Here is a 27,184-nt window from a genome sequence, read left to right on the forward strand (position 1 = left end):
ATTTTCAACCATTCCTCACTGAATTCCCTAATCATCTGCTTTTTCAGCTTTAAATCAGAAAGGCACAGTAGGCAAAAATAAAATATTCACATTACCTATTTCCTCATTTAAAACACCAGCATTTCTCATCTGCTGTCTTGAAAACATGCTATTTGTCTGTGTAAAATGACAAACCTCTTTTTCCTTTGAGGGTAGAGGTCAGTAAGCCATACCAACATTAAAGAGGAAGAGTCTGTTCACGTTGTCTGAAGGTTAACAATGTAGGCTCTGCCAGGCCAACCGGCAGCAGAAATATGGAGCTGGGACAGTTCCAATGCAAGACTCTTCCAATTTCATTAGGTTCATGGAGAAATCTTTAAAAATTACTTTATTTCCCCAGTGATTCTGTCTTAAATGTCAGCAAAATCCTCCAGGTACCTATCTGGCAGGTGACAGTTCAGGTGTGCAGAATTTGTTTTGTGCAATTGGTTTGCAAAGATTTAGATAAGCCATAGATGACAGATTCAGGAATCCATAAAGGGAGTTACAGGTAATCAGTGCATACTTATCCCTAACAAAGCATCCTCAAGCATAAGGACTACCATAATATTCCATCTTTATTAGCAGAGCAGAGCTCCAGTACTCTCCAATTAGCGCTGGAAGCAACTGAGTCCAAGCTGAGCATAACAGAAGCTACAGGGGGAGATGAGTCACACAGTATTAAGCAAATGATAGTATTAGTCATTCCCAGGTTTATAACAGGGTGGTAAAAACACAATACTACTATTGTAACATTATATTTCTAAATTGATTTCCTTTGAAACACGAGGCAATTTACATATTAAAAAATCATTTGACCCTTATATTCTTTTTCTGTAAGGTAAGGATAGTCTTGCCGGCTCAGTTACTTATATTTTATTAAAGGAAAAACTGGGGCAGCCTAACCTATACCTATTGCTTTCCCAGAAAAAGATTTCCTTCTTTTATATGATATGAATATGCTTACATGATTGACAGAGAACAGAACATGAAGGGAGAGGACTAGAAGAATATCTTAGCCCAAAGCCCCCGACAGCCTCACAAAGCCTTCTGAACTAGAGGAAGGCACTTGAAGTTGATTAGCACCCTGATGCCTACAATTTCTCTTACTATAAATACTGCCCACTTAATATTTTTGGTTTTAAACTTGTAACATGAAAATGTCACTAGTTTCATATTTACAATGTTGTTCAGTTTGTTCCAGGCATATGAATAAGTTTGGGACACATTCTACCCCGAAAAAAATGTGTGTATATACTTTAGTTGCAGATTCTAAAGAAATAAATCTCAAATAGATCAGGAAATTTCCTGCTAGTGAGCTTTCATGGTACCAGAAGGTACTATGCATGCTCCTGGAGGAGAAAAGACATCACTGGTCTAACTGCTAGATTCTACATGATACAATACCAACTACCAGCAAGATGGACCTACTGGATTAACAGAACATAACTATTAGAGTAACTGACAACTTTCTGATTTGATTTGCAGCCTGATTCAGGAGGGAATTACAGCCATTACTGTAAAGCTATCCAAAGGCCCATGACTGGGGAGTCTTAGGCCCTATGGTAAAATCTACTCTTCTTAGTTTGCTCAATGGTCATGTCATCAAGCTTCCTTCTGAACTTTTGTGTTTCTACTTATCAATGTGGGTTGTTGCTTTCAAGCATGGTCAGAGGGAGCTTCTTTTTGCAGTCAGTGGAAAGATGCATAACTAGTCAAAGTGCTGGGGATAAAGAAATGATTTTAAGTGCCCAGGCCTATTTTGGACACCATTATCAATCCCCCAACTCATTCCCCCTCAAACCTTTCCCTGCCAAGTCTGAGGGAACATCTTCAACGTGTAGGCAGAAAGAATGTAAGAGTAGGAGGATGGGAGGAAGTCTGGAAAATGCTGTCATCTGTGACATGGCTGATGCAGCCATGAACTCATAACAGCTCAAGATCAACCCAGTCAAAGTTCTAGCATGGATAAGGAGGCCCTCTTGAGGCTCTGCCCCTATTAAGGAGCTACTGGTGATTAATCTCTATCTGCTAGGCGAGCGAGAATAAATTCTTGGGGAGTGTGACCACTTTTTAAAGGAAAAGGGACATTTAGCACATTTACTTTCCCTGGGAGAGGGTATAAAGTACGACATATTAACACATTATTTGTATCCATTTAGTCCTTATGCCCTGTCCTGACACTGAGGTATCAGGGAATTAGTAGAAGTAACAAACTGATGGAGAATTTTCTATCTAGGTATTAATAAGCAAAGGACATTCAAACTGAACTCATATATGCAGCACTCCGCTCTCACTCGGGGTGATTTCATGGGTGACCACTGCTGTAAGTCCAGGATGAATGTAAATGACTGGCTTTGAAAAACAATGTAGAAGGGAACCAGAGTATGCACATTATTTAGGTGTTTAAAAAAAGGGGGTGGGGGGAAGTATCAGAATAACGGCATATCCTTTTATTTATTTATTCAGGAAAACAGATATGTTCATTGTAGAAACATGAGATTTTTTTTAATCTAGTTAGAGCAAAGCTCATACTAGCACGTGATAGAACGTTTCTTTCCAGGATAACATCATGACGTACACCTTCACTTCAGTTAGGGCTCTGCTCAAGTGTTAGTTCATCCAGGAGTCTGTCTTCTCCCGACTTCTGCATCACAGTGTCTGCTTCCTTCATAACAAACTCTCTCCTTACTCTGTCTCCCTCTCTCCTGTCTCCTGGGATTCAACCCCCAGCATTGGGCATGGGAGACAAATACTCTACTGATTAATTATCCTTTGATTACTTAATACTTGCATAAATTTATCACAAGGATTACAAGCACTCTGCTCAAACTTGAATAGAAGCCCCACAAAGTACTTTGGGTTTTTGGTATCTACAGCTCAGATAACGTTTGCTCCATTCCCAATTTAAAAAGTCAAAATGTCCTAAATAGGCAGATATACAACATATGACACAGAAGATATTAATATTATGGAGGAGACTTTGTATAGTGCTTTTGCTATCAATTGGGTAGATAGGATGCATAAGGAGGAAAGGGCAGTGGGACATGGTAGTTTATGACCATAATCCCAGCAAGTACTCTGGCAGGTGAGGCAGGAGGACTGCCAAGAGTTTATGGCTAGCTCCAATGGAACTACAGAAGTTCAAGTTATCACAAGTTATAGTCTAAGACTCAGTTTCAGAATACCAAGAAATAAAAAAAGAAAAAAAGTCATTTAAGAAAAAAAAAACATATAAATTGCCCCATTAAGATACTGTTGGGCTGGGCGGTGGTGGCACACTCCTTTAATCCCAGCACTGGGGAGGCCAGCCTAGTCTACAGAGTGAGTTCCAGGACAGCGAGGGCTGTTACACAGAGAAACTCTCTCTCAAAAAAACCAGAAAACCAAAAACCAAAAAACCAAAACAAAAAGATGCTGCTGGATATGCAATAAAATATCAGAAAATAACCAGGTTTATAGGAACTAACACAGTGTGAAAAATTATGAGGCTATCTGAGGGTTGGTCAAGGAACAAACACCTGGGACAACTGACCAAGATTCTAAGAAACAGTTATCGGAACACTTACAAAGCGGATCTGGCTGAGGGAAGATGCTGGAAAACTTGTTCTAGTAAACTTTAAAAAGTTGAGCGTAACAAAATCTTCCTGAGGCACAGTACCTTCACTTAAGTGAAAGCTAGAAACATTGAACTAAGAAGAGCCAGCATACCAATGAATTGTCATCAGGTCTTGGGCTCTCTGTAAAACTTACAAAGAGCTAAATGCTTAGATGAAATGTAGCTAATCCCTTATAGTCTCTCTCTGAAGTTGCAGGCTACTGATAATTGGGGAAGGAGGGTTATTGGTAGCAATCAAGTCTCCTTAAATTCAGAAACACCCTGTGACCCATGGAATGACACAGCCAAAGCTACTGCTGAGCATGCATCTCTACAAATAGCAATTCAAGTCAGGCCATTGTAATTGTAAAGCAGCCCCAGGCTCCCTGGCACCTTTAAAATGCCTCTAGGCAGAAGCGGCTCCAGGTCAATAAAAAGAATTCAGAGTGGCAAGGATGAGCAGCCCCCAGACAGGATCTGTTCTTTAAGGAGAGGGACACAGCATGGCTGGTTCTCTCAAACTCAGGAGCTCCCTAAGACTTCAGCAGCTTCTGACAGGTAACCCTCACCCCTGAACATAGGCCCACTGCCACAGATTCCACCCCAAGTGATGCCACCATATGTGACCTGCTTAGCTTTCCATAATTCTGGCCAAGGGCCTTGCATTTATCAAACTTCCTAGGCTTTCAAGTACTTCCTGCCTTTCCATAAAAGGGCGACCAGTGTGTATCCCCCAAGAGCAACAAGTCACTAAAGTGATGCTGAAACACTGTCAACTCATCAGTCATCCTATATCCCTCCTGTTTGCTGTGATTGGCTCAGCCAGTCCTTTGTATTCTGGGTTTCCTACCTGTGCTTCTATTAACTACAGATACTGATCTTCCCCTTCTCCACCACCACTGCCAAAAAAAAAGTTCCCGAAAGAAAAACTTGAGTTTGTTGTATGCCAAGCTGAATGCTAAATTCCCAAGATGAATTCCCAAGAATGATGTAATCTCCTGCTATTTCTCAGCTTCTCAGACTCTAGCATTCCTCCTTTAACATCCTTTACCTGGAGTCTCTTTCATGTACCTGTAGTTAGGCCTGCATCTAGTTAGGGTTACATTTGCACTGAACATATAGAATTCTTTTTTTTAATTTTTCAATTCCTACACAACACAGTGTAACATCTATTTCCATAGCACATGCTTGTACTGGACATTACCAGTAATGGAGAGAGGAGCTAATACATGGGGGAATCTCATAGGTTCTGTATAAAATATCCCATCCTACACAGCAGTTTGGGAACCAGAGCTCTGCAGACAGGGAGAGAAGACTGTGCAACGAACTTAAATCCGAGAGGAAATACCTACAATCATACCTCAGTCATTACCATTCTTGAGTGATAATCACATGGTAATAAATGTTATATTTTTCCATATCTGTCATTATTTTCCAAATATTTTTATATTTATTAATTAAATTTAGCTATGACTTTAAAATACTCCATTGCATTAATGTATATCTAACTAACAATTGTTCCAGGATACATATAAATATTTGTCCAGAATCAGTGGCAAAAATAAAACACACACTTACACACACACACACACACACACACACACACACACACACACACACACACACACGAGTAACAACACCCTACATAAAATATCAGATTGGCAGTCTAGGGATAACTGCTATCACTAATATGATGATGTCTACATTGTAATAATAAACTTGTTGTTTTAAAAAAGTATAATGATATATCATGTCATTCAACCAACATCTGTAAAGGATTAAATTGTACAGCTATGTCATTTCTTACTTAATGCATCGTTACTAGCTAGAACCCTCTTAGGATGAGGAGAATACAGCTATATTCTACAGCTGAAATAACAGCTTAGTTCCATCTATGAGCCAAGCACAACGCTAAATACAAAAGGTTTCGTTGATTATTTCCAGTTTAAGGGTTCTGTGCTGTATTTGTTCGCTGTTGGAATAGTCATCCATAATCTCTATCACAAGAGATTTCATCACCTTCCTTTTGCAAGTTAGTGCTCTGCTCAGTTTAAATGACACCTGCTCAGATATATTTGACTCTTCCTACCTTGCTCTCCAAGAGTATTACTGGCACAAATCTAGCGCTCAGAAAATCTTAAAAATGTATCAATGACCTATCTCATTTCTAAGGTCAAATCCTTAATTTGGTGCTCTGTAAAACGCTAAATTTCATACATAGAGTTTTACTACCATGATTAACTTTTTTAGGGAACTAGGTCCGCCCTTCTCTGTAGCTGTGCTTCTGTGGTCTCAGTTACCCATTAGAATATATTAAGTAGAAAATTCTAGAAGTTAGAAATTCTTAAATTTTAAATTGCATGTTTTTCTGAGTAGTGCAATACAATCCCCATCAAGTCAGCCCAGGATCTTTTTTATCATCAACTTGTCCAAAATAACCATTCTGTTTACAAAGTTAGATCCTCAGTAACCATCTCTGATCTACTCTCTTGGTTTTGTAGTTTTGTTTTTCTGTGCTTTTGTTCAAGGAAGCCTTATTGTACTTACTAAGAACCCCAGAGCACAACAGTAGTGCCATTGGCAGTTTGAATATGAAAAGGCAAAAGTGCAAAGTGCTTCCTTTAAGAGGAAAGAAAGAAAAAAGAATCTTATGTTGAGTTTGTTAGGACCTATGTTAAGAAGAGATCTTCTATCCATTAAGTTCAAAAGAAGGAAAAAGAAATCCATGCTGATGTACTGCAGCACTCAAAATGCAAAAGTTGTAGCAACAGTACACAATGACTGCTTAATGAACAGGGAAATGGCATTAGCTTACAGTGTTTATTCCTGTCCACAATTTCAGACAGAGTGGAGGGATCTAGAAATGGACGCTATGAAGTCCCTGGAACTACTTGGCAGCTGTTTATGTTGTCATTGGTGGTGCTAGGGACTGGGTCCAGGGCTTCTTGCATTCAGAGCCTATGAACACCACTGTGCATTTTCCACACAGTATTTTTAATTTCAATTTTAATTACTTAGAATTCAATACATGCATTAAATTACCATAACAGAGATACAGAACTTATTTTCTTCCTTCTCTTAAATGTTAACTAAACCTAAAGGGTAAACAGTAAAAATAGAAGAACTTCTAAAAATTAGATGCACTGAAACCTGCATTTCTCTGCCAGCAAGAAATACGTCAGAGACTCTGTACCCAGACTTTTTTGGTCCTGAAAGATTGGCAGTTTATGTTCCACTGTTCCCTGTCAAAAGTACTGCTTCTGAGGAGAATGGTGGGTGGCCTCCTTTCGCTAACTTCATTGCCAAAAAGGGTAGATTTAAATTAAAGACACAGCCATCAAAACGGAGCTTAACCTACAGCATACTTTTTGGGTTTGAATGTAGGACTGTAAAGGGGCATTCATGAAACTTCACCAAATTCAACTGTCACATGACAAAGGACTATTCCACACATCCATGGCTTCTTTCACTGCACAGCTCTTGGCCTTGGGTGGACAGCCAACACTTCTTATCTACCCAATTTCCACAGAATAGCAAACTGGAGAGGGGAGGGGAGACCTTAGCCTTCTTTTAAAGTAATTGCTTTTTTTTGGTCTTTTCTTAAATGAGTATCTCTCTTGCAAGAGACAACTGTCTTATGGAGAAAAAAAAAACCCTTTTATTATCTCTTAATTATAGTGTCGCTGTTCCCAATGTTATACAATAGCAACGATTTCTGCCTGCATTGCCATTCTAACTCTGTTTTCAGTATGTGTGACTCAGGATAACTGACTCTCTCACATATGACATGTAGGATTGAATCTTCAGAACTTCTGATGACAGACAATTGCGCAAATCCCTCTAGAATGAGTGGAAGCCCCTAGTTTTCTGAGCATTCTGCTCAGTCACCTGCATGCCCAGTGAAGAAGACTGTAAATGCATCCCATCACAAGTTCTCTCAGCATTAAAAAGCTGGCAATTTAAAAATATATCAAATAAGATATCCAAGATTAGTAATATCAGTGCAGAATCAACAGTGAAAATGCAACAATTAAAAACTTAAAAATTACTAACATAATGAAACTTCTATGATTCATCCTTTTATTTCCTTTCCCGAAAAGAATCTACTTTTCAACATTTGATCTATTTCTCCTGGTAGTTAGCCAACATGATACTCTGAAACATTTGTTTTTTCGCTATATCTATCATTGGTTGGCTATTGGTTGTGATAGATGAGGATTTAGCAGGCATAATCATCTTTATCTTATGAATCTTAATTTATATTTCTATTGTCCTCTGTGGTTTAAAGGAACATCCTGACGACATTGTTGCTTTAGTGAAGTTTTTTTTTCCTTAGCTGGGCATGGTGGCATATAGCTTTCCTCCAGAACTTAGAGGCAGGCAGATATCAGTGAGTGTCCTACCAACCTGATTCACATACCAAGTTCCAGGCCAGCTGGAACTATACAGCGAGATCTTGTCTCACCACCCCCAATTTCTTTCCTAGTTTAACTACTGGTTCTTAGACATGGTCTCATATAGCTGAGGCTGGCCTTGGGCTCACTATGCTACTAAGAACATCCTGCACCACCACACCTGAATTACATGGTGTTGACAATGGAAATAAGGGATTTATGTATGGTTGGCTAGACTCTATCAATTGAAATATAGCCACAACAACATCTTAGCTTTACTAAGGAAATACTAACAAATAAAAATTGTACTAAGTATCATTTGATATTTAATATTTATATACATTGTGAATTACCACAATCAAGCTCATTAGCATGACTTTTACTTCACATGCTTACAGTTTTCCTCCTTTTTTCAATTATGTATAACTGATGACAACTGTTTTGTTTTCTGTGTAGCAGTATCTTTCTCTTCCTCTGTAGAACAATGGATTTTTTTCTGCTTCCCTGTCCCTCTACTTCTATTTCATAATTCCTTTTATTGGAGACTATAGGGTCAATCTGGACAATATATAAAATTCTACTATATGTCAGTGTTGTCAATCTGACAGGATCCAGAATCCTCTGAGGGATAGGCCTTTTTGCATGCCTGGGAAGGACTGTTAATTGATATAAGAAGACTCATGGTGGCTGGAGAGGAGGCTGGTCCCTTGATGGGAGATCCTGGACTGTATAAAATGGAGAAAAAGTAAAGCACTAAGAAGCATTCATTGCTTTGTTTCCTGGGACTGCAATATGAAAAGCTTCAAGCTCCTGCTGCTTTGACTTCCTATCATGATTGACTACTTTAAATTGTAATACGGAATAAATAAATAAAAAAAAAAACTTAAATAAATAATCTGAGTAATTTTTTTTCCTTGTGTGATTGGCTTGTCCTGACTTTAGCCCATTGAAAAACACAGGATCAGACTCATGATGTGAAAACCACAAAGAATCAATAAAAGTTTAAAAAAAGAAAAAAGAAAAAAGAATCATTTCTTTTCCTAAATAATTTAAGATTATATCTAAATGTATAATATAGGTCTGAATAACTGAAAATGCTATATGCATCTTCTTTTCAAACTATGCTTTAACTTTCAAAATTTTAGGAGAAAATTACAATATAAAGAATTCTTTGGTTAAAGGTAAGTTCTGTGGAAGGTCAAGTACTTAGCTTTCAAGACACCTGGTTTCAATTCTAATGGGGAATATGTCTGTCTGTCTGTCTATCTGTCTATCTATCTATCTATCTATCTATCTATCTATCTATCTATCTATCTATCTATGTAGACATACATAGATCACAGTTTTTTCTATTTGTGATTTTCTAAGTCTTAAGGCATCCTCTACCTAAGGGTTATAAAGTACTGTTCCATACTTTCTTCTAAAAACCTTAAAGCTATGTTTCTTGAGCTCTTACCTTTATCTCTAAGAAATTGATTTTCATGTTAGAACTGAGGTACAGATGCATTGCACACTTACACACAGACACACACAAAGAGAGCACACATGCATATACACATACACAGGACACACATGTGTACATGTGTACACTCACACACAAAGCCTCAGCATCATTTCCAGAAACATATTGCTGTCTTTTATTGTATAAATTACTTCTTCTATCAAACAAAAGCCTTTCAGAAGTACTGGAGATCTCCGCTTTTGTCTTCTCTCTTCCACCCTATCGGGTTGCTTATGCCTAATTACATGGGAAAGTCAGCCTGCCCACAGCATACTTCCTCCTCTCAACTTTTAATATTTTATGATATACTTCAGTTAATGCTGTAATCAGTAACAAGTTTATATTCACTAATTACAAACCATGATTCCTTTCTAAACAGCACAACCATATGTAAGTGCTTTGGACACTATAGCTTATATCTAATATATCTTTATATAATATTTATTTATAAAATATAATCTATAATAGTCTTGGGTTCTGGAGGAGTACTTAGTTACCTGCACCTAATCTAATATGGGCTTTGAAATAAAATTATTTAATCACTTCATTAGTTCATGTTTTTACCGAAAAGGTAGAAATGTGATATTACATAGGACTCTACTTTCCTTATACATGATGTCAGTGAACTGAGGCATCATGATAACAAATGACTGGTGACAGAAAAGTAGCAGTTACTGTGAGGCAGCCTGGCACAAGGCTATAAGTATCTGGAGAAACCATGGTCAATAGAAGATGACTGAGTAAATTCATGCTCATCAATATTTAAAAAGTACTGGTTGGCAAATGAAGAGCCCACTGTTCCTACTTAGAACCTTTAGTCATTCAAATGCATGCCATACAAGTAACAGACTGCCCCCCACCACAAAAAATGCGGAATTCAACTGTTTTCCAGTCATATTTTCTCATACAAATTCCTTTTGACAATAAGCCACAACAAGCGAGAATTGGGTGTTCATCTGCTTGCCGTTTCTCTGTACTGGCTAAAGCTTGGGCTAAGCTGAGTCATATGACTTCATTTCTCTGCAAGTGGATGATAGCATTTGCTTCATATGTTAGAGTTAGATGAGTTACCACATGAAGTGCTTGGGATAAAGTTTCAACATTGAGCAATTATTTTTATTGTTAAATTATTATTGACTTTGATCATGTAGAATGTATTTTGAGTATGTAATCACTTTCTTGGTTTTCACAAGTAACAACAAACTGATAAAAACAAGAGTTTGTATCTTTTCTTTTTTAATTCTGTCTGACAAAATACCAAAGATACATCTTGTTTTTCAAATTGACTTTGCAAAGTTTTCTCTTAATGTTATATTTAATGGTTCTGGTGAACACATACACTTCTATGGGAGATACAGAGACTTGACTGAAATCATTAGTTATCTCCTGATGGTATAATTTCTGAGCATATTTTTAGAAGGCAAAAAATGCAATAAAATCTTCAAGGTTTAAAATATGTTCATATGAAAAATTATACACATAATCTGAACAGCTTGAGCCCATAAAACAATTAAAAACTAAAAGATATCAAATCTTGAATGAACAGGTGGTCTTTTCAAGGAAAGTTAATAATATTTTTGGAGAAAATAATATCTCAGTAGTACTTTGGCACAAGTTTTCCTTATTAAAGACATAAGCAACACTGTCTTCAGAGAAGTAGGTGGTGCTGGCATACATACGTACTCACAGATGTAACGTAACTCACTATGTAAGTTGGTCTGGCCATGAACATTTAGCAATGACATCTTCAGAGAACTAGGTGGTGCTGGCACACATACAGACTCACAGATGTAACAAGCACCGTGTAGTCTCGTCTGACCATGGACTCACTATGCAGCTGGGTAGGTAATAAACTCCCGATCCTCTTGCCGCTGCTTCCTAAATGCTGGGGTTCTAGCATGTGCCAATACCTTGGATTTTAAAATAGTTTGCTCAACAGGCCTTTCAAAACGGATGTATTTTGTTCTCTTTGCTTTTAATCCTCCATTACCTCTACCACCAGTTGTATCAGATGAGTCTCTATTGTATATTTAGCTCAAGGACTGAAACTACATAAATATCTGACTGGAGGAAACGGTCACAGCTATACCTGAAAGCTGACGCTGAATATGACCTGAATGATGAAGCTGAATATGGCAAGTTGCAGAGAAAGGGGCGTATCTGTGGCTATAAATGGAAATTAAACCATGTTTGGCTAACTAGCAGGTTATTCCTATTTGGTGCATGGGAAAGGATGCATGCACGTGTTAAAATGAAGACCCGAGTGTCTACTGATGACTGCCAACAACTCCTTTTCTGAGACCTGTACCATACTCTTCCCTAAGGGACCTTTCTTCTTACTACTGCAACCAAGCGGGTGCTGTCAGTCACAGTCCTTTATCCCCTCAGTTAGGCAAACACAGTCCTCCCCTATAATATACTAAATTCAAAGTCAGAAAGAATTAGAAAGCTCAATATTGATTATATGCAGCTGGCTAAGAGGCATGTGCCCAGCTGCAATCCAGACAATTTGAAAAAAATACAGCTAGCACATACAAAGTTACACAGAGGCCTAAATAAAAAGTGTGCACTGGTAGGAATCTTCCTTCTTCAGGACTGTCTTTTTCCTAAGCTAGTTTTAACTGGTGTCACTTGGAACTAAAGGGATCACACACAATGTTGTCAAAAAAGTTAAGCCTGCCGGGCAGTGGTGGTGCACGCCTTTAATCCCAGCACTCGGGAGGCAGAGCCAGGCGGATCTCTGTGAGTTTGAGGCCAGCCTGGGCTACCAAGTGAGTTCCAGGAGAGGCGCAAAGCTACACAGAGAAACCCTGTCTCGAAAAACCAAAAAAAAAAAAAAAAAAAAAAAAAAAAAAAAAAAAAAAAAAAAAGTTAAGCCTGTCTGGCTAGTCTACGAAGTCCACAGGAAATGTGGTAGAGGTACTCCTAGATTATAGAAACATCAAGAAATCCATTCAGCAGTGTACGACAGTATCAAAGCCACTGCAATTTAACTGAATATGGTAAATGTGAGAAAAGTGCCCAGGCACAAGCACAAAACTGCCCACTTCCTCACTCCATGTTCTGTCTGTAGGAAGGCAGAGACACCCAGGAGGTAAAGTCTACTAATTTTGAGCATGCATAAACCTTGCCTTAGCTCTTCAGCTACATCAAACTGTTTATTCACTCTCTCCAAAGATTATTTTAACTATGTGAACTCATTTCCTTCTTTTCAAATTCCAAACAGCACTTATCTACCTGAAGATCACACTTTATGATTCACAGAGAAACTGGAAGCCATCAAATATGACTCCTTCAGCTTTCCAATACTAATCACATGGTACTGCCCTGCGTGTCACCTTCTCATCTTACCAAAGGCCACCATTCCACATATCCCTTGGTATGAATTTCTTTCCTCATTGTCTCCGGTCTCATATGTCACTGATTACTCTATGTGCTATTCAAGTTATCCCCAACCACCAGAAATGTAAATCCACGAGGACAGGGTCTGTGCCCATCCCACTCACAGCTACACAGTGTTGAAGCCATGGATACACAAATGAATGAGAGCCAGGGAAGTAAGTCATCTATGAGCGGTTTTCCACTTCTAGAGTTCTGAAATGACTTTGATCAGGCACTAAAGTGAGTCTCTGATTTAAGACTGGATGCCTAACTTCAAGAATACTTCTTTACATAGATTTAATTTTCTTTATCCTTGGCTTTATTTCAGATGACTTCACTTTAAAATTTGAGCCCAAAGGTGAAATAAATGTAACAGGAAATGACAATCAACAATGCTTACTCTTCTTTCCATCCATATCTGCATGGATTTTGCGAGCCAGAAATCCGCTTTTGTATACAGCAGCATTTGGGTCATGAGGAATGTCCAAAAATGGGTTAGTTGTACTCCCAATACGACTGATGGTCTTTGGGTGTGTTCCATTAGCCTTCTCATCAGTACCTTCTGAGGGAGATTTCTTTTTCTCTTCATCATCTCTGTAAGGGGGAAAACACAAAAACTGAAATAAGAACTTACCTTAAACTTTCAATAAACAAAGTTATTTAGAGTCATCAACTCCCTGTTTGCTAAGAGTTGATTAGTGTTCACAAGAACCACTGTGAAAATCAGGAACACTATGAAAAGACGAAATGAAAGAGTAGTAGGAATAGAGAAAGGAGAAGAAACACAGGCCAAAGGAACAGAAAATATTTTCAACAGCAACAACAAAAATCATATAAGAAAATGTTCCTGACCTAAAGAATAAGATGCCTATCAAGTCCAAGATGCATAAAGAACATCAAATAGAGCAGACCAGAAAAGAAAGTCCCCCCAGTACATGATAATCAAACAGCGAATATAAAGAACAAAGAAGGAATATTAAAACTTGCAAGGAAAAAGCCCAAGGAACTTACGAAGGGAGACCTGTTAGAATAACACCTGATAACTCAATGGAGACGTTCAAAGCCAGAAGAGCTTGGACAGAAGTTCTACAAACTCTGAGACCTCAGATGCCAGCCCAGACTATATCCAGCAAAACTTTCAATCACAATAGATGGAGAAAATAAGACAATCCATAATAAAACCAAACTTAAAGAATATCTATTTATATATCCAGCCCTCCAGAAAGTGATAGAAGTAAAAAACTACAACTTAAAGAGTTTAACTACACACAATAAAACACAAGGAATAAATAATCCCAGACCAACAAGTTAAAAGAGGAGAAGTACACACACACACACACACACACACCACCGCCGCCACCACCGCAACAACAACAATAACATCAACAACAAAATAACAGGAATCAACATACACTGCTCACTGATGTCTCTCAACATCAAAAGTCTCATTTCCCCAATAAAAAGACACAGGCTAACAATATGGGTATGAAAACAGGATCCATCCAAAAAGAATGCCTTAACATCAAAGACAGACATCCCATTAGGGTAAAAACAATAGGAAAAGACATTCCAAAGAAGTGGACCTAAGAAGCAAGTTGGTATAGTTATTTTAGTATCTAACAAAATAGACTTCAAACCAAACTAAACAAAAGATATAAGGAAGGACACTTTACACGTATCAAGAAAAAACCCACCAAGAGAGAGGACATTGTAATTCTTACTATCTCTGCTCCAAACACAAGAACACCCAAGTTTGTAAAAAAAACACTACTACAGCTTAAATCACATACTGACCCTCACACACTGATAGTGGGAGACTTTAATACCTCATCCTTACCAAAAGACAGGCCATCTGCACAAAAAACTAAACAGACAATTGCTGGAGCTAAGTGACGTTATAAACCACATGGACCTAACAGATATTTACAGAATATTTTACCCAAATAGAAAAGAATATACCTTCTTCTCAGCATTTTATGGAACTTTCTCCAAAATTGATTACATACTTGGACACAAAGCAAGTACAAGAAAACTTAAACAGCACCCTGCATCCTATCTGACCACCACAGATTAAACAACAACAAAAGAAGCAACAGAAAGCTTACAGACTCATGGAAACTGAACTGTCAAGACTGAAATTAAGAAGGAATTCAAAGACCTTCTAGAATTGAATGAAAATGAATAACATCATATCCAAATTTATGGAAAACAATGAAGGCAGTTCTAAGAGCCAAGTTCTTAGCATTAATTACCTATATGAAATAATTGGAGCCATCTCATACTAACAACTTAACAGCATACCTGAAAGCTCTAGAACAAATAGAAGAAATTACACCCAAAAGGAATAGGCAATATGAAATAATCTAACTCATGGCTAAAATCAATAAAACAGAAACAAAAAACAACAAAAATAATATAAAGAATCAATGAGACCAAGAGTTGGTTCTTTGAGAAAACCAACAAGACAGACAAACCCTTATTCAAATGAACTAAAAGGCAGAGTGAAAAATTACAAATTAACAAAATTAGGAAGGGGGGCATGAAACAGACATAGATAAAATCCAGAGAATCATAAGGACATACTTTAAAAAAACCTGTACTCCAAGTTGGGAAATCTAAAAAAAAAAAAAAAAAAAAAAAAAAAAAAAAAAAAAAAAAAATCGATAATTTTCTCAATACGTACAACTTAACAAAGCTAAACAAAATAGACCCATAAACACTAGTGAAATAGAAGCAGTAATTAAAAACCTCCCAGCCAACAAAAGCCCGGGGCTAGACTTTCAAAGAATTAATGCCAATGATCCTCAAATTATTCCACAAAATAGAAACAGAAGGGACATTGCTCAATTCATTTTATGAAGCCTCAGTTATCATGATAACCAAACCACATAAAGATCCAACCAAGACAATTACAGAACAATTTCCCCTAAGAATACAGATGCAAAAATTATCAAAAAAATACTTGTAAACAGAATCCAAGAACAATGGAGTAATACTCAGCTGTTGAAAAAAAAATGACATCATGAAATTCACAGGTTAAAAAGATGGAACTAGAAAAAGAAATCCAAGAACACATCAAAAAGATCATTCACCATGATCAAGTACACTTCATCCCAGAGATGTACAGATGGTTCAACATACGTAAATCAATAAATGTAGTCCACCATATAAACAAACTGAAAGACAAAAGTCACATGATCATCTCATGAGATGCAGAAATGGCCTGTAACAAAAAGTCCAACACCTCTTCATAATAAAAGTCCTGATTAGAGATTAGGGATGCAAGGGACATACCTCACCATACTAAAGACCATTTACAGCAAGCACACAGACAACTTAAATGGAGAGAAACTCAAAGCAATTCTACTAACATCAGGAACAAGGCAAGGTTGTTCACTCTCTCCATTACTACTCAATATAGTACTTAAAGTCTTAGCTAGAACAATAAGACAACTGAAAGAAATCAAGGGGATAAAAATTAGAAAGAAAAAATTCAAAGTATTCTTATTTGCAGATATCATCCTGAGTGAGGTAACCCAGATCCAGAAAGACAAATATGGTATGTATTCATTTATATATGGATAGTAGCGGTTAAGCCAATGATAACTAAGCTACAATCTGTAGAACCACAGGGGTTAGGTCTAGAGTAAAGGTGTGTGTGTGTGTGTGTGTGTGTGTGTGTGTGTGTGTGTGTGTGTGTGTGTGTGTGTGTATGTGTGTGTGTTGGGGGGTATCACAGACAGATTTCCCTAAGAAAGGGAAACATAATAAATTGATACTTATGAATGGATAGGTAGGAGACTGGAATGGTAAGATCAAATGTAGCGTTGGAGAGGTGAGGGGGAGGAAGAAGGGAATATGGAGAAATATTGAGGGGTAGTATGGAAGCCTAACACAGTAGCAGCTTCCTAAAATATATACATATATGAAGGCAATCTAAATGAAATCATCAAATATTTGGGGAGACAGAGCCCCAGCTGGCCATCTCTCGTCACCAAAAGAAGCTTCCAAAACCAGGACTGGGTTACATCTAACTGACTTGTCCTATGGGAAACCCGAACCAAAGCAGCCTGTTGCAAAAACTATAGCGAATGAGTCCCAGGAAAGGCGCAAAGCTACACAGAGAAACCCTGTCTCGAAAAACCAAAAACAAAACAAAAACAAAAACAAAAAACTATAGCTTGCTTTCCACAAACTGGAAGCAAGGCCGCATTGCTTGGAACATACACAGCACATACACAACTCACTGAACACAGAGAAGAAGAGATGTTCCTAACACAGAGCCTTTACTCCAACATGCCAGCATCTTTGGTACAGGCAGGAACTCTGGAGGCTACCAAAGGAGGAATGTACACACCGACCAAGCCACAAACCCTTTATTCTACAATGATGTTCTTCTGCCTGCAAGGCATGCTGGTGCAATGGTAGCATAAAGCTTGTAGGAATAACCAGCCAATATCTGATCTGACTGAAGGCACACTCCCTGAGATGGAACCCACACCTGACTCTGTTTGGGTGACCAAGAACTTGGGACTGCATAGCCCAGGGACCTAGGGTAATATCAAATACTACTGTTCTTATATATTAAAAAAAAGTACAATGAAATGACTCCTAACAACACTGTTATACTCATAGATCAGTGCCTTGCTCAGTCATCATTATGGAAGCAGATGGGAACAAATACAGAGATCCACAGCCAGACATTAAGAAGAGAATGAGAGACCTTGGAACACTCAGCCCTAAAAGGGATATCTCCATCAAATCCCTCTCCTCAGGGCTCAGTGAATCCAGTGGAAGAAGAAGTAGAAAGAATATGAGAGCTAGAGGGGACAGAGGACATCAATAAAACAAGGCCCCCTAAAATCAATAGGATAGATGGTCATATGAATTCACAGAGACCGAGGCATAGGGCTTGCATGGGTCTGCATCAGATGGGGTCCTAAGAGCTGAAAGAAGTAGACACATGCCCCCATTCCTAACCCAGAAACAATTCCTGACTAATAACCACATACAAATGAAAATTTAGTTTCTTGCAAGGGTGTCTTACTGGGGAAACAAATTACTCTTCAGGGTAAGCTGCATCCCAGCAGTAGATGGTCAACAGAAAATGAACTCAACAGAATCTTTGGAGGTTTCTCGTTTCATACTTACTTCAGGGCTTTTCTTTTATTATTATTTTATCTTATTTTTTTAGTTTTACTTTATCTTACATATTTTTTCTTCTTTCTTTTTACCCTATAAGGTCCTTTGTGTATATATGATGTTTTCCAGCTTAGTGTTTTCATGGGATTCTGGAGTATGTAAACAAGTAGGTCTCTGTTTCTTGTGCATTCTCTTGGGATCTTTTCCTTCTGTTTGTTTTGTTCAATTCCGATGTTAGTTTTTGTTTTATCTTATTTTGTTTTGTTTTATTTTATTACTAACCCTTAGAATAAGCCTGTTCATTTTCTAGGTAGAGAAAGAAAGGGGGTAGATTTGGATGTGAGGAGAAGTAGGGAGTAACTTGAAGAGTCAAAGGAGGGGGAACCATATTTAGGATATATTATGAGAAAAAAATCTATTTTCAATAAAAGAAAAGAATTAAAAATTTAGAAAATGCATTACTTTGACTTTTAATTAAATAATTAAATTATTTAATTAAATACAATTTATTTAATTAAATAAAAGCCACCTATGTGCCAAGTAATAGTGATTACAACAATTATGTAAGACCAATATTAGCATTTTTAATTGCAGATAAGGGAACAGACCCAGTCAGTCCAAATAAATCCCCAAAGCTACAGATTTAGTAATTAAGAGATAATGAAGATATGACTGGAGAATCTTCACAGCTTTGCTTTCTTCTGCCATGATGGCTTCTTGGTCATCTTTTTCCAGACAGTGGGGGTTCTGGTCGGGACTCTAAGCTGCACGCTTATACTGACCCTGGCAGAAGAACAGGTGTAGAGAGGACCATAGATACCTATACATGGAGCCCAGAGAACAGAACTCGGCTTTGTCTACCAAGCAAGCAGGCTCACTGTTAGCATCCAAACTCCAGATAAAGCTGCAAGTGTGTGGGAGGGCAGTGTTTCCATAGTTCTTTGGTGTCTCAAAAGGTGCTACTTTCCCAACTATCACAGAGGCATGGGTCAGCCCACCAGCTACTGAGAAACTCCTATGTGCCTTGCCTTGTTTTCTACATCTCTGTACCCTCGAGCACAGAAACTTTAAATCTGAGATCGTGGCACACCCCAACTATGAAGAGGTCAACAGATCAGATAGCCAATATTCAGTCAATAAAGAAATGAAATCAGCAGAAGAAAGCTACTTACAGGATCTGCTGTTTTAGTTTTAGTTTTCCACAGGAGCTGGAAAACTAAACAGTACAGCAGGTCTGTCTCATTTCGATCATCTGCCCTGTTTCTTTATTAAATGCTGACCGGACTCTTTTACTAAACTTTTATCCAAACTTAGCACCCCCAAATATTTTAAATAAATAAAAAAAAAATTTCTTTCAAAAGTAGTTTATGAGAAGGATGGAGAAAAGCGGCCTTTGTTCTCTAATGGTATCTTGTAAGGAGCTGAGAGATAAATGAAGTTAAAATTGGAACTCTTAAGCATTCATATTTTACATTTATTTTGAAATAATTTTAGACTTGCAAAGACAGTACATCGAGTTTCCATATGTCCAGCTTCTCCTGCTAGCTAGCATCTTATATAACCACAGTGACATTTTCTAAATGAAAAAAATCAACATTAGGAAAATACTATGGATTAAGGAGACTTTTTTTTCAGGGTTCATCAGCTTTTTTCATGAATCTACTTGTTTGTCCCAGGTTCATCTCCTGGATCCCATAATAGATTCAGCCATCGTCAGCCCTGTCGTGACTCCTTATTCTATTCTGGATCTAACAATCCCGTACCTTTCCTGGTCCTCTAGGACCTTCACACTTTGAAGAATCCTGGTCAGTTATCCTGAAAATTATTTTCAGTTTGGATTTGTCTCGTGTTGTCCCAGTAAACTGAGGTTGGAGCTCAGGGTGGGGAGAATACAATTTAGGGCATGTACCCCTTTCAATTCTTCAGACATTAACTGGCCATGATGAGTTAAAGTAGTGTCTCTCAGCAATCTATACAAAGTTACTCTATTTTTTGTAAGCATTTTAGTAGAGATGGTTTCTTAGCTAATATCCTGCTTTTTGTTTGTCTTTGCCTTACATTAGCATTCATAAATGAATCTCCCACTGACAATTATTATTGTGGTGAATTGCTTCCTTTGTTTGACGTGCTTCTTTAGTGTGGTCGTATGAATATCTACAGCCCTCTTTAAAACTGGGTCCAATCTTTGGCAACTGATCTATCTTTTTTGCCTACAATTTTGCCTTTTCCAGAATGATTAATAATTGGCAAACATTTGCAAAATACACTTAACATTCTCCACACTCCAGGTCAACCACTAGTTTTGCATTTATTATTATGGGGCACTGTAATTGTACAGATATACTCAGCTTATTTACTCACATAAGAAAAGGCATTATCTGGTGTCTTTGTTTCCATTTTAATACTAAAAAGTATGTTTTAAAATAACATCATAAATTTACTATAGAAGAACAGGACTATAAATCTTTTATAGATTAGAAGGGCAATTTCTATCTTTCAGACAGATCATTTAGCTCAAAGCAAATGTTATAATCAGAAGGGGAAAGATGGAAGTCTTTAAACAAGATAAAGAACAAGATGTCAACACTCACCATTTTAACATGGTGCTAGGAAGTCCTAGCTGGGGCAACTAGGCTAATGTGTCTCTCTGATGATGGTGTGATTTTATAAAAGAAAATTCTAAGGACATAACACCACAAAACAAAACAAACTAAAAATCAACACAATAAACCCAACTTATAACTTTCAAATTCAGCAGAATTGTACCTTAGAAAGTAAACATACAAAAATTAAGTTTCTATGAAATAAAAAAAATAGTAAACATTGTAAACAATCCCATTTCCAAAGAATCCCATCTTCCTCCCAAATAAAAATAACAGGCCTGTTTCTAACAAGAAAATAAAATGTGTTCACTGTCAATTAAAAAACACTGATGAAAGGAATGTAAGGATATACAAATAAATGATAAGAGATTCCCTGTGGGCTGGGCAGATTGATTAAAATGATTGTATTACCTAAAGAAAGCTACAGAGCCAAAGTAATCTCTTAAGGAATATTCCAATGATATTTCACAGAAAAATACATAGTAAGAAGCCTAAAATTCTTGTGGAACCAGAAAACACTCTGAACTGTAAGAAATACAGAACAAAAAGAAGAAACAGTGGGCATCATATGCCCTCACTTGACAAATAGTGCTCCCTTAGTATCTGTGGAAAATTGGATTCAAGATTTCTCATGGGTACTCAAGGCTTTTACATAAAATGAGGTTGTATTTGTACATAAGCTACACATCCAATAACACAATGTACATGCTGTGTTATTATGTAATGTTTAGTGAGAACAATGACAAAAATAAAAGATAAATACATACTAGTACACAGTTTTCAATATATGGTTTGCCAAATCCATGAACATGGCTATAGTCCAACTATAAATTATAATGGTATTATAATAAAACCAGACAGTAATGAAATCAAAACTAGTAATAAAATCAGACAGATCTAGCAACCAATGGAATAGGATGGAAAGCTAGAAGTATATCTAAGTATTTGTAGTCAGTTGATTTTGATCTCCAAGACTCACACTAAAGAATAGTCTCTTTAAAAAAGGTATTGGGACACTTGCCTGTTATCTTGTATAGGATGAAACTAGACCCTTATATAAGAAGAAGGAAAAAAAAGCACTCAGTCAACTCAAATGGATGAAGGACTTAAGCACAATAAGACCTACACAAGGTAAAATGCACAACATCAGTCTGGCCAGTGATTTCTTAGGTAGGACTCCAAAAGCATGGGCAGCAAGAGCAAAACCAGGCAAAGAGGATTCAATCAAACCACACAGCAAAGGACTACAAATGTGAATAAATAGCTCTTGGAATAAATATGTCAACAATATTTGCAAATCATCTGAGAAGGTCCAATGTATACAGGGACTCATATTTCTCAAAAGAGACATGAATGGTCCTTCCTTTGTGGTTACAGTTAGTTACCTGTGACCAACTGTGGGGTGAACCACAGATCACATCATTACAAGAAGAAGAGAGGATAAGACACTTTGAGAGGAAAAAAAAAAGAGAGCGGCAAATAAATTTTATTACAGCACATTTTTATGAATGCAATTTTGGTATAAGTTCTAAAAACTCAGTGCAAAAGTAATTATATCTATAATGATGATATATTAGCACAATATTCTGGATAAATATCAATAAAAACACCTCAAAATTTTCAATTAGTTCTCATACTTTTATAATTTACTATTTGACATTTTAATGACACATGTTATACTCTTTTGGACAGGATTGTTAGAGGGGTTTACAGATTCTGATACTTGAGTATTAAAAAATAAATATACTCAAGTAGGAAAACTGTAAGTACAGAAACAGAGTACTTTTTAATGGAATACCAAGAATAAAGGTTCTAAAACATTCTATTCTGAAAAACAAGTACTATTAGTGTTGTAAAGGTTAGTGAATGGCCTTGTCAGGTTCTAGGGGCACAAATTCAACCTGCTCCCAGATGTAGGCTGGCGTCATCTGGTGGCCGTTGTCTTTGGATCCTACGCATGGACTACATTGGTCTGTGGTGGCTGCGACAGAAACGCTATTTGTAGCAACACTACCAGAACTATCCTGGATCTTCTGCTGGAGGCTCGTCTTTTCTCCCACATCATCTCCACACTTCTTATCAACATGGATGACAGAAATATGAACAACTGTCTTCCACCCGTATTCACATTATTCCTAAGTGCTGCACTTTGGGGCTATATTTACTCATTTTGAACAGATGTCAAGTTGTCTCCATCAATTCTTACAAGCAGTTCTTTGTTTTCCAGACCTGTCTACCTATCCTTTTGCTTCTTATAGTGCATTAGATAGGGCTTCCACTATGACACTGAAGAGCAGTGGTGAGATGAAATGGCTTTATTTCCCCCCTTTTCTGGGCTGAAACAGGTAAACTTTAAGTTTCTCATCCCAAGACTAACTATATCATTTTATGTGATCTGTGAATATTGGGTTCTGACTTTGTGCTCATGATACATTGGTCTGTGCTTTAATGATTTTATCCAGTTTGGTGGTTACAACACTTGCAGGATGTAAGAATGCGTATTGGTGTTCCTGTTTACTTCTACATTCTTGGAGAGATTATAAATAACTGGGAAAATTTTTGGCAGGATTTACCAGTAATACCATCTAGATGTGGTGTCATTAAAGAATTTGTTCCCAGAGCTGGAGAGGTGGCTCAGAGGTTAAGAGTACTGTCTGTTCTTCCAGAGGTCCTGAGTTCAATTCCCAGTAACCACATGGTGGCTCACAGCCATCTATAACGATATCTGGTGCCCTCTTCTGGCCTGCAGGTATACATGCTGGCAGAACATTATATACACAATAAATAAATAAATTTACATAATAAATAAATCTTTAAAAAAAATTGTTCCTATCAAATCTATGGGCATAGATCTGTTTATAATATCTCTTTACAATCCTTTAAGTGTCATATGATTTGAAGTTATTTTTCCTCTTTCATATCTAAAATTAATAATTTTAATTTAGTTAACACTGGCTAGATCTCATCTATTTTATTTATCTTTCAAAGAATTAGCTTTTAGTGAACTCTCTTAATTACTGTTCTCAATTTCATTAATTTATGTACTAACTTCTTTGTCTTTTCTATTTACTTTTGGCTTTACCTGATCTTTCCCCCTAATTTCCTAATGTGGGAAGTTCAATCACTGATGTGAAATGCCTTGATCTATATATACATAAGTCGCTAAGTGATTAAGTATATTTTCACTACAACACACATTATAATAAGATGCATTTTTATTTTCCTTTAGATTAGAACCATTTTAATTTCTCTTCAGAGTAATTGCACTCATGGACTATTTAAAAGCACGTTGCTTAGTCTCTACATTTCAGGGAGTTTTACGATTTAGTTGTCCATTTCTAATTTAAGTCCATTCTAGTGTGAGGGCAAATATGTTAAGCTTTCCTATTAAAAATTGTTAAGGTGTATTTCATTGTGGCTGAGAGTGTGACCAACTTTGGTTAATATTCCACATGTCCTTGAGACTATTATGAACTCTGCTGTTACTATAAGAATTTACTAACAGATATCAATTATATCTGATATTAATTGATGGTGCAGGAGAACTGAACAATGTTGCACTTTGACTTTTAGCCTGCTGGATCAGTCAATTCATGTGTAAAGTTTGGAACCTATCAGCTCTTGACTCACCAACAGGGACATTTGTTAGATGCACACATTAAGGTCTATCAGGGTTTTCTGGAGAACAGACTCCTCTATTATTATCATCAAACACCTTCTTCCTTCCTGAAAGTTTTCTTGCTCTTAAGTCTTCTCAGCTGAACTGATACAGCTACTTCTGTCCTCTTTCTCAGGATCAGTTATCACAGTCTGTTTTACTCCATCCTGCTACTTCAGCTTCTATGTGTAGTTACATTTAAAACGAGTTTCCTTGCGCTAACAATAGGTTTGCTTTGTAGGTTGAAAGGAGATGCCAAAATGTTGGGTTCTCCCTCATTCCCTAAATTTATTCTATCTCATGTTTTCTGAGCTATCTGTGCCTTGCCGTTTGACATTGGTGGGAAATTCTCAGTCATTACTGGTTCATTATCTCTTTTCCCATCCCTCTTGTTTCTTTTCCACATGCTGTCAGGATGTTACACCTTCTGTAGTTGTTGAGTTCTCAGGTATTCTGTTCTTTTTCTAAATCTTGGACCCCACCCCCTTGGAGATTCAGAAATTTCTTTTGATATAGCCTTAAGTTTAGTCTTTTCTGACACAGGTCCATGTTATTAATGGGCCCAAACACCCTACCAAGTCTGTTAATATATAGTTTCACTTTTTTCCCCTTAGAACTCCCATCTCTTTGCTAATATCTCCCATCTGTTCACACATGCTGTTTACTTCATCCATTGCAGTTCTTAGTATCTTAACCAGAATTGTTTTAAGTTCTGGCTCTGACAAATCTAACTTTCTTGCAATATCTGACTCTGATTCTGATGCTGCCTCTGCCTCTTCAAATTGTTTTCTGATTTTCATATGCACTTTATATTTTCCTTATATCTAGAAATGTTTATGAGCAAAAGTAAGTACATTAAATAAGCTAGAGTAATGCACTGATAAAGTGTATATTTTGGGAGTCTTCTAGAATTTCAGGATGTGACCTCAGGTTGTTAGTGTGTCTTTGCTTATGAAGTGCCAGATTCTTGTGCCAGGTTCAATTTTTACACATTATGCCTATAGGTTGGGCAGGGATTATCTTGGGATTGAAGTGCACATTTTTCTTTCCCTCTATCAGGTAGGCTTGAGCAAAACTCAACAGCTTCAGGACTTTGCTCTGTGTATGTACTCCTCTAGCAGAAACATTAAAGAAAGGAATGGGGTACCAAACCCTGCTCTAAATCTCAAGTCACAGCTGTGATCACCATAACTTCTGAGCTTCATCTCAGAACTGCTCTACAAGCTAGACCAAGATCCAGACAGAAGGCAGAATTTGCAGGACTACAAGAGGATGTCCCTAACTGGGGTATCATCTCACCTACAGGAATGCGTGTGGAACACAACAGGTAGTAGGAAGCTAAACCTCAGCTCTCCTCCATGAAGGAAATGCCTGGATATGTTCCTCATGGCATACTCAGTGCCAACTTAATCGATATCAAAATCAAATCAAGCACTAAAGTTGCTGGGTAGTATCACACTGACGAGAACACCGAGAGGGATGCATAACACATGAGGAGGAGCATCTTTTAAATGAAATACATGGCCCAACACAGTTGTGTACAGACCACGGTATAGTCATAAAAGGAGGGAAGAGTTCCCATGAAATAAGTTGGCTTTTCAGCATGAGGACTCTTTTAGGGGTGGTAGAAATGGGGTAATGGATTATAGCAGTTGTTAGATCTTATAGTTCATTGTTAAAGAAAACGATGGAATTATATTTAGATGAGTTTATAAAATAATCAACCAAACACTTCATAAAAGTGGTTCAATACAAGAGTAAATGGTTAATTTGGATACTGAGATGTATTGAACCAGATGATAGGTGGGAAATTAAGGCATGAACTTACTAAAGCAGTGATGACTTATCATGGGTTCTCTATTGTTTTACATTATTATGCCATAAGGCAGGAGGAGTTTAAAATGGATCTGCCCTCATCACTTACCAAAAATAAAAACAAAGCATGCAGATAAACTTCAAAACATTGCTGCAAGTATGAAACACATTGCATTTTATTTCTAAAAATAGTTTGTTTTGGCATAGACCTTTAAATTGTGAAAGCATGGCTGTGCTTTTATCTAAAAGTGTTGAGCTCTGTGGGGTGTCCTTTAATATCAGTAAGAATGCTGCCAGATGTGGAGAAGATGGGGGCTCATAACTTCACTGTCTAAATAAAAATCCATTTTTAACAATTGTAGTGTAGCTTTCTAAACTAAGAACATTATAACTGGAGGCCTTTATATGCTTCTTTAAAGAAAAAGGTTTCGGAAATACATTGAGGTCAAACCCCAAAAGAGACTTCCAAAAAACATACCAGGAATTTTTAATAGGCAAATAACTTCCTTTAGCCTTATTGATATGGCAAATTTTATTAAAATGGCAATTTTTTCTCACTTTTTGAAAAGACATCTAAGTGTGCATATTAAGATGTAGCTATAGATAAATGATAAAACCCAAACAAATATTGTTTAACATGTTCAGGGCATTAATCATTGTATGCATACTGTGGGTCACGTAGAAATCACGCTTATTGTATTTCTTTTCACATTAAGCTTTTCTAAATACCAAAAGCTTCTCAAATGCTATAGATGTTATCAAATCCTAAGTGGCCAGCATATAGAAAAACACTTCCTCACAACCCAGCCCCCAGCATCTTTCCTGCCTCAGTGACTCTAAAACTGCTTTTGTAGTCACATTCCATGTACTGGCCAAGCAGGTGACTTTCCATGCTCCCACTTAAGATGTGAAGTGAAGGGAGATTCTCTTTCAAGGCCAGCTTAATTATGCTAAAACTGTCTTCACAATGGAACCCTTAAAATCCCCAATGATCCATCTCCATCCAATCACTCAGAGAAAGCATTTACACATGAAACACATACCCTGTCTTTCTTCCCTTTCCTTCCTGAATTT

General features: G+C 37.2%; 1 protein-coding gene across 7 annotated transcripts in view; it reads right to left on the bottom strand.

The window, feature by feature from the left end:
- The window catches only part of Psd3 (pleckstrin and Sec7 domain containing 3), a 447,179-nt gene that overhangs the window by 69,832 nt on the left and 350,163 nt on the right, over positions 1-27,184 (bottom strand). For all 7 annotated transcript variants that reach the window (XM_052752396.1, XM_052752397.1, XM_052752400.1 and 4 more), the window contains one exon: positions 13,293-13,486. In XM_052752396.1, the coding sequence (XP_052608356.1) occupies positions 13,293-13,486 (194 nt within the window). The remainder of the gene's footprint in view (positions 1-13,292; positions 13,487-27,184) is intronic.

Source organism: Peromyscus californicus, unplaced genomic scaffold (assembly GCF_007827085.1).
Source record: "Peromyscus californicus insignis strain IS unplaced genomic scaffold, ASM782708v3 Scaffold_23__1_contigs__length_62951481, whole genome shotgun sequence".
Lineage (NCBI taxonomy): Eukaryota > Metazoa > Chordata > Mammalia > Rodentia > Cricetidae > Peromyscus > Peromyscus californicus.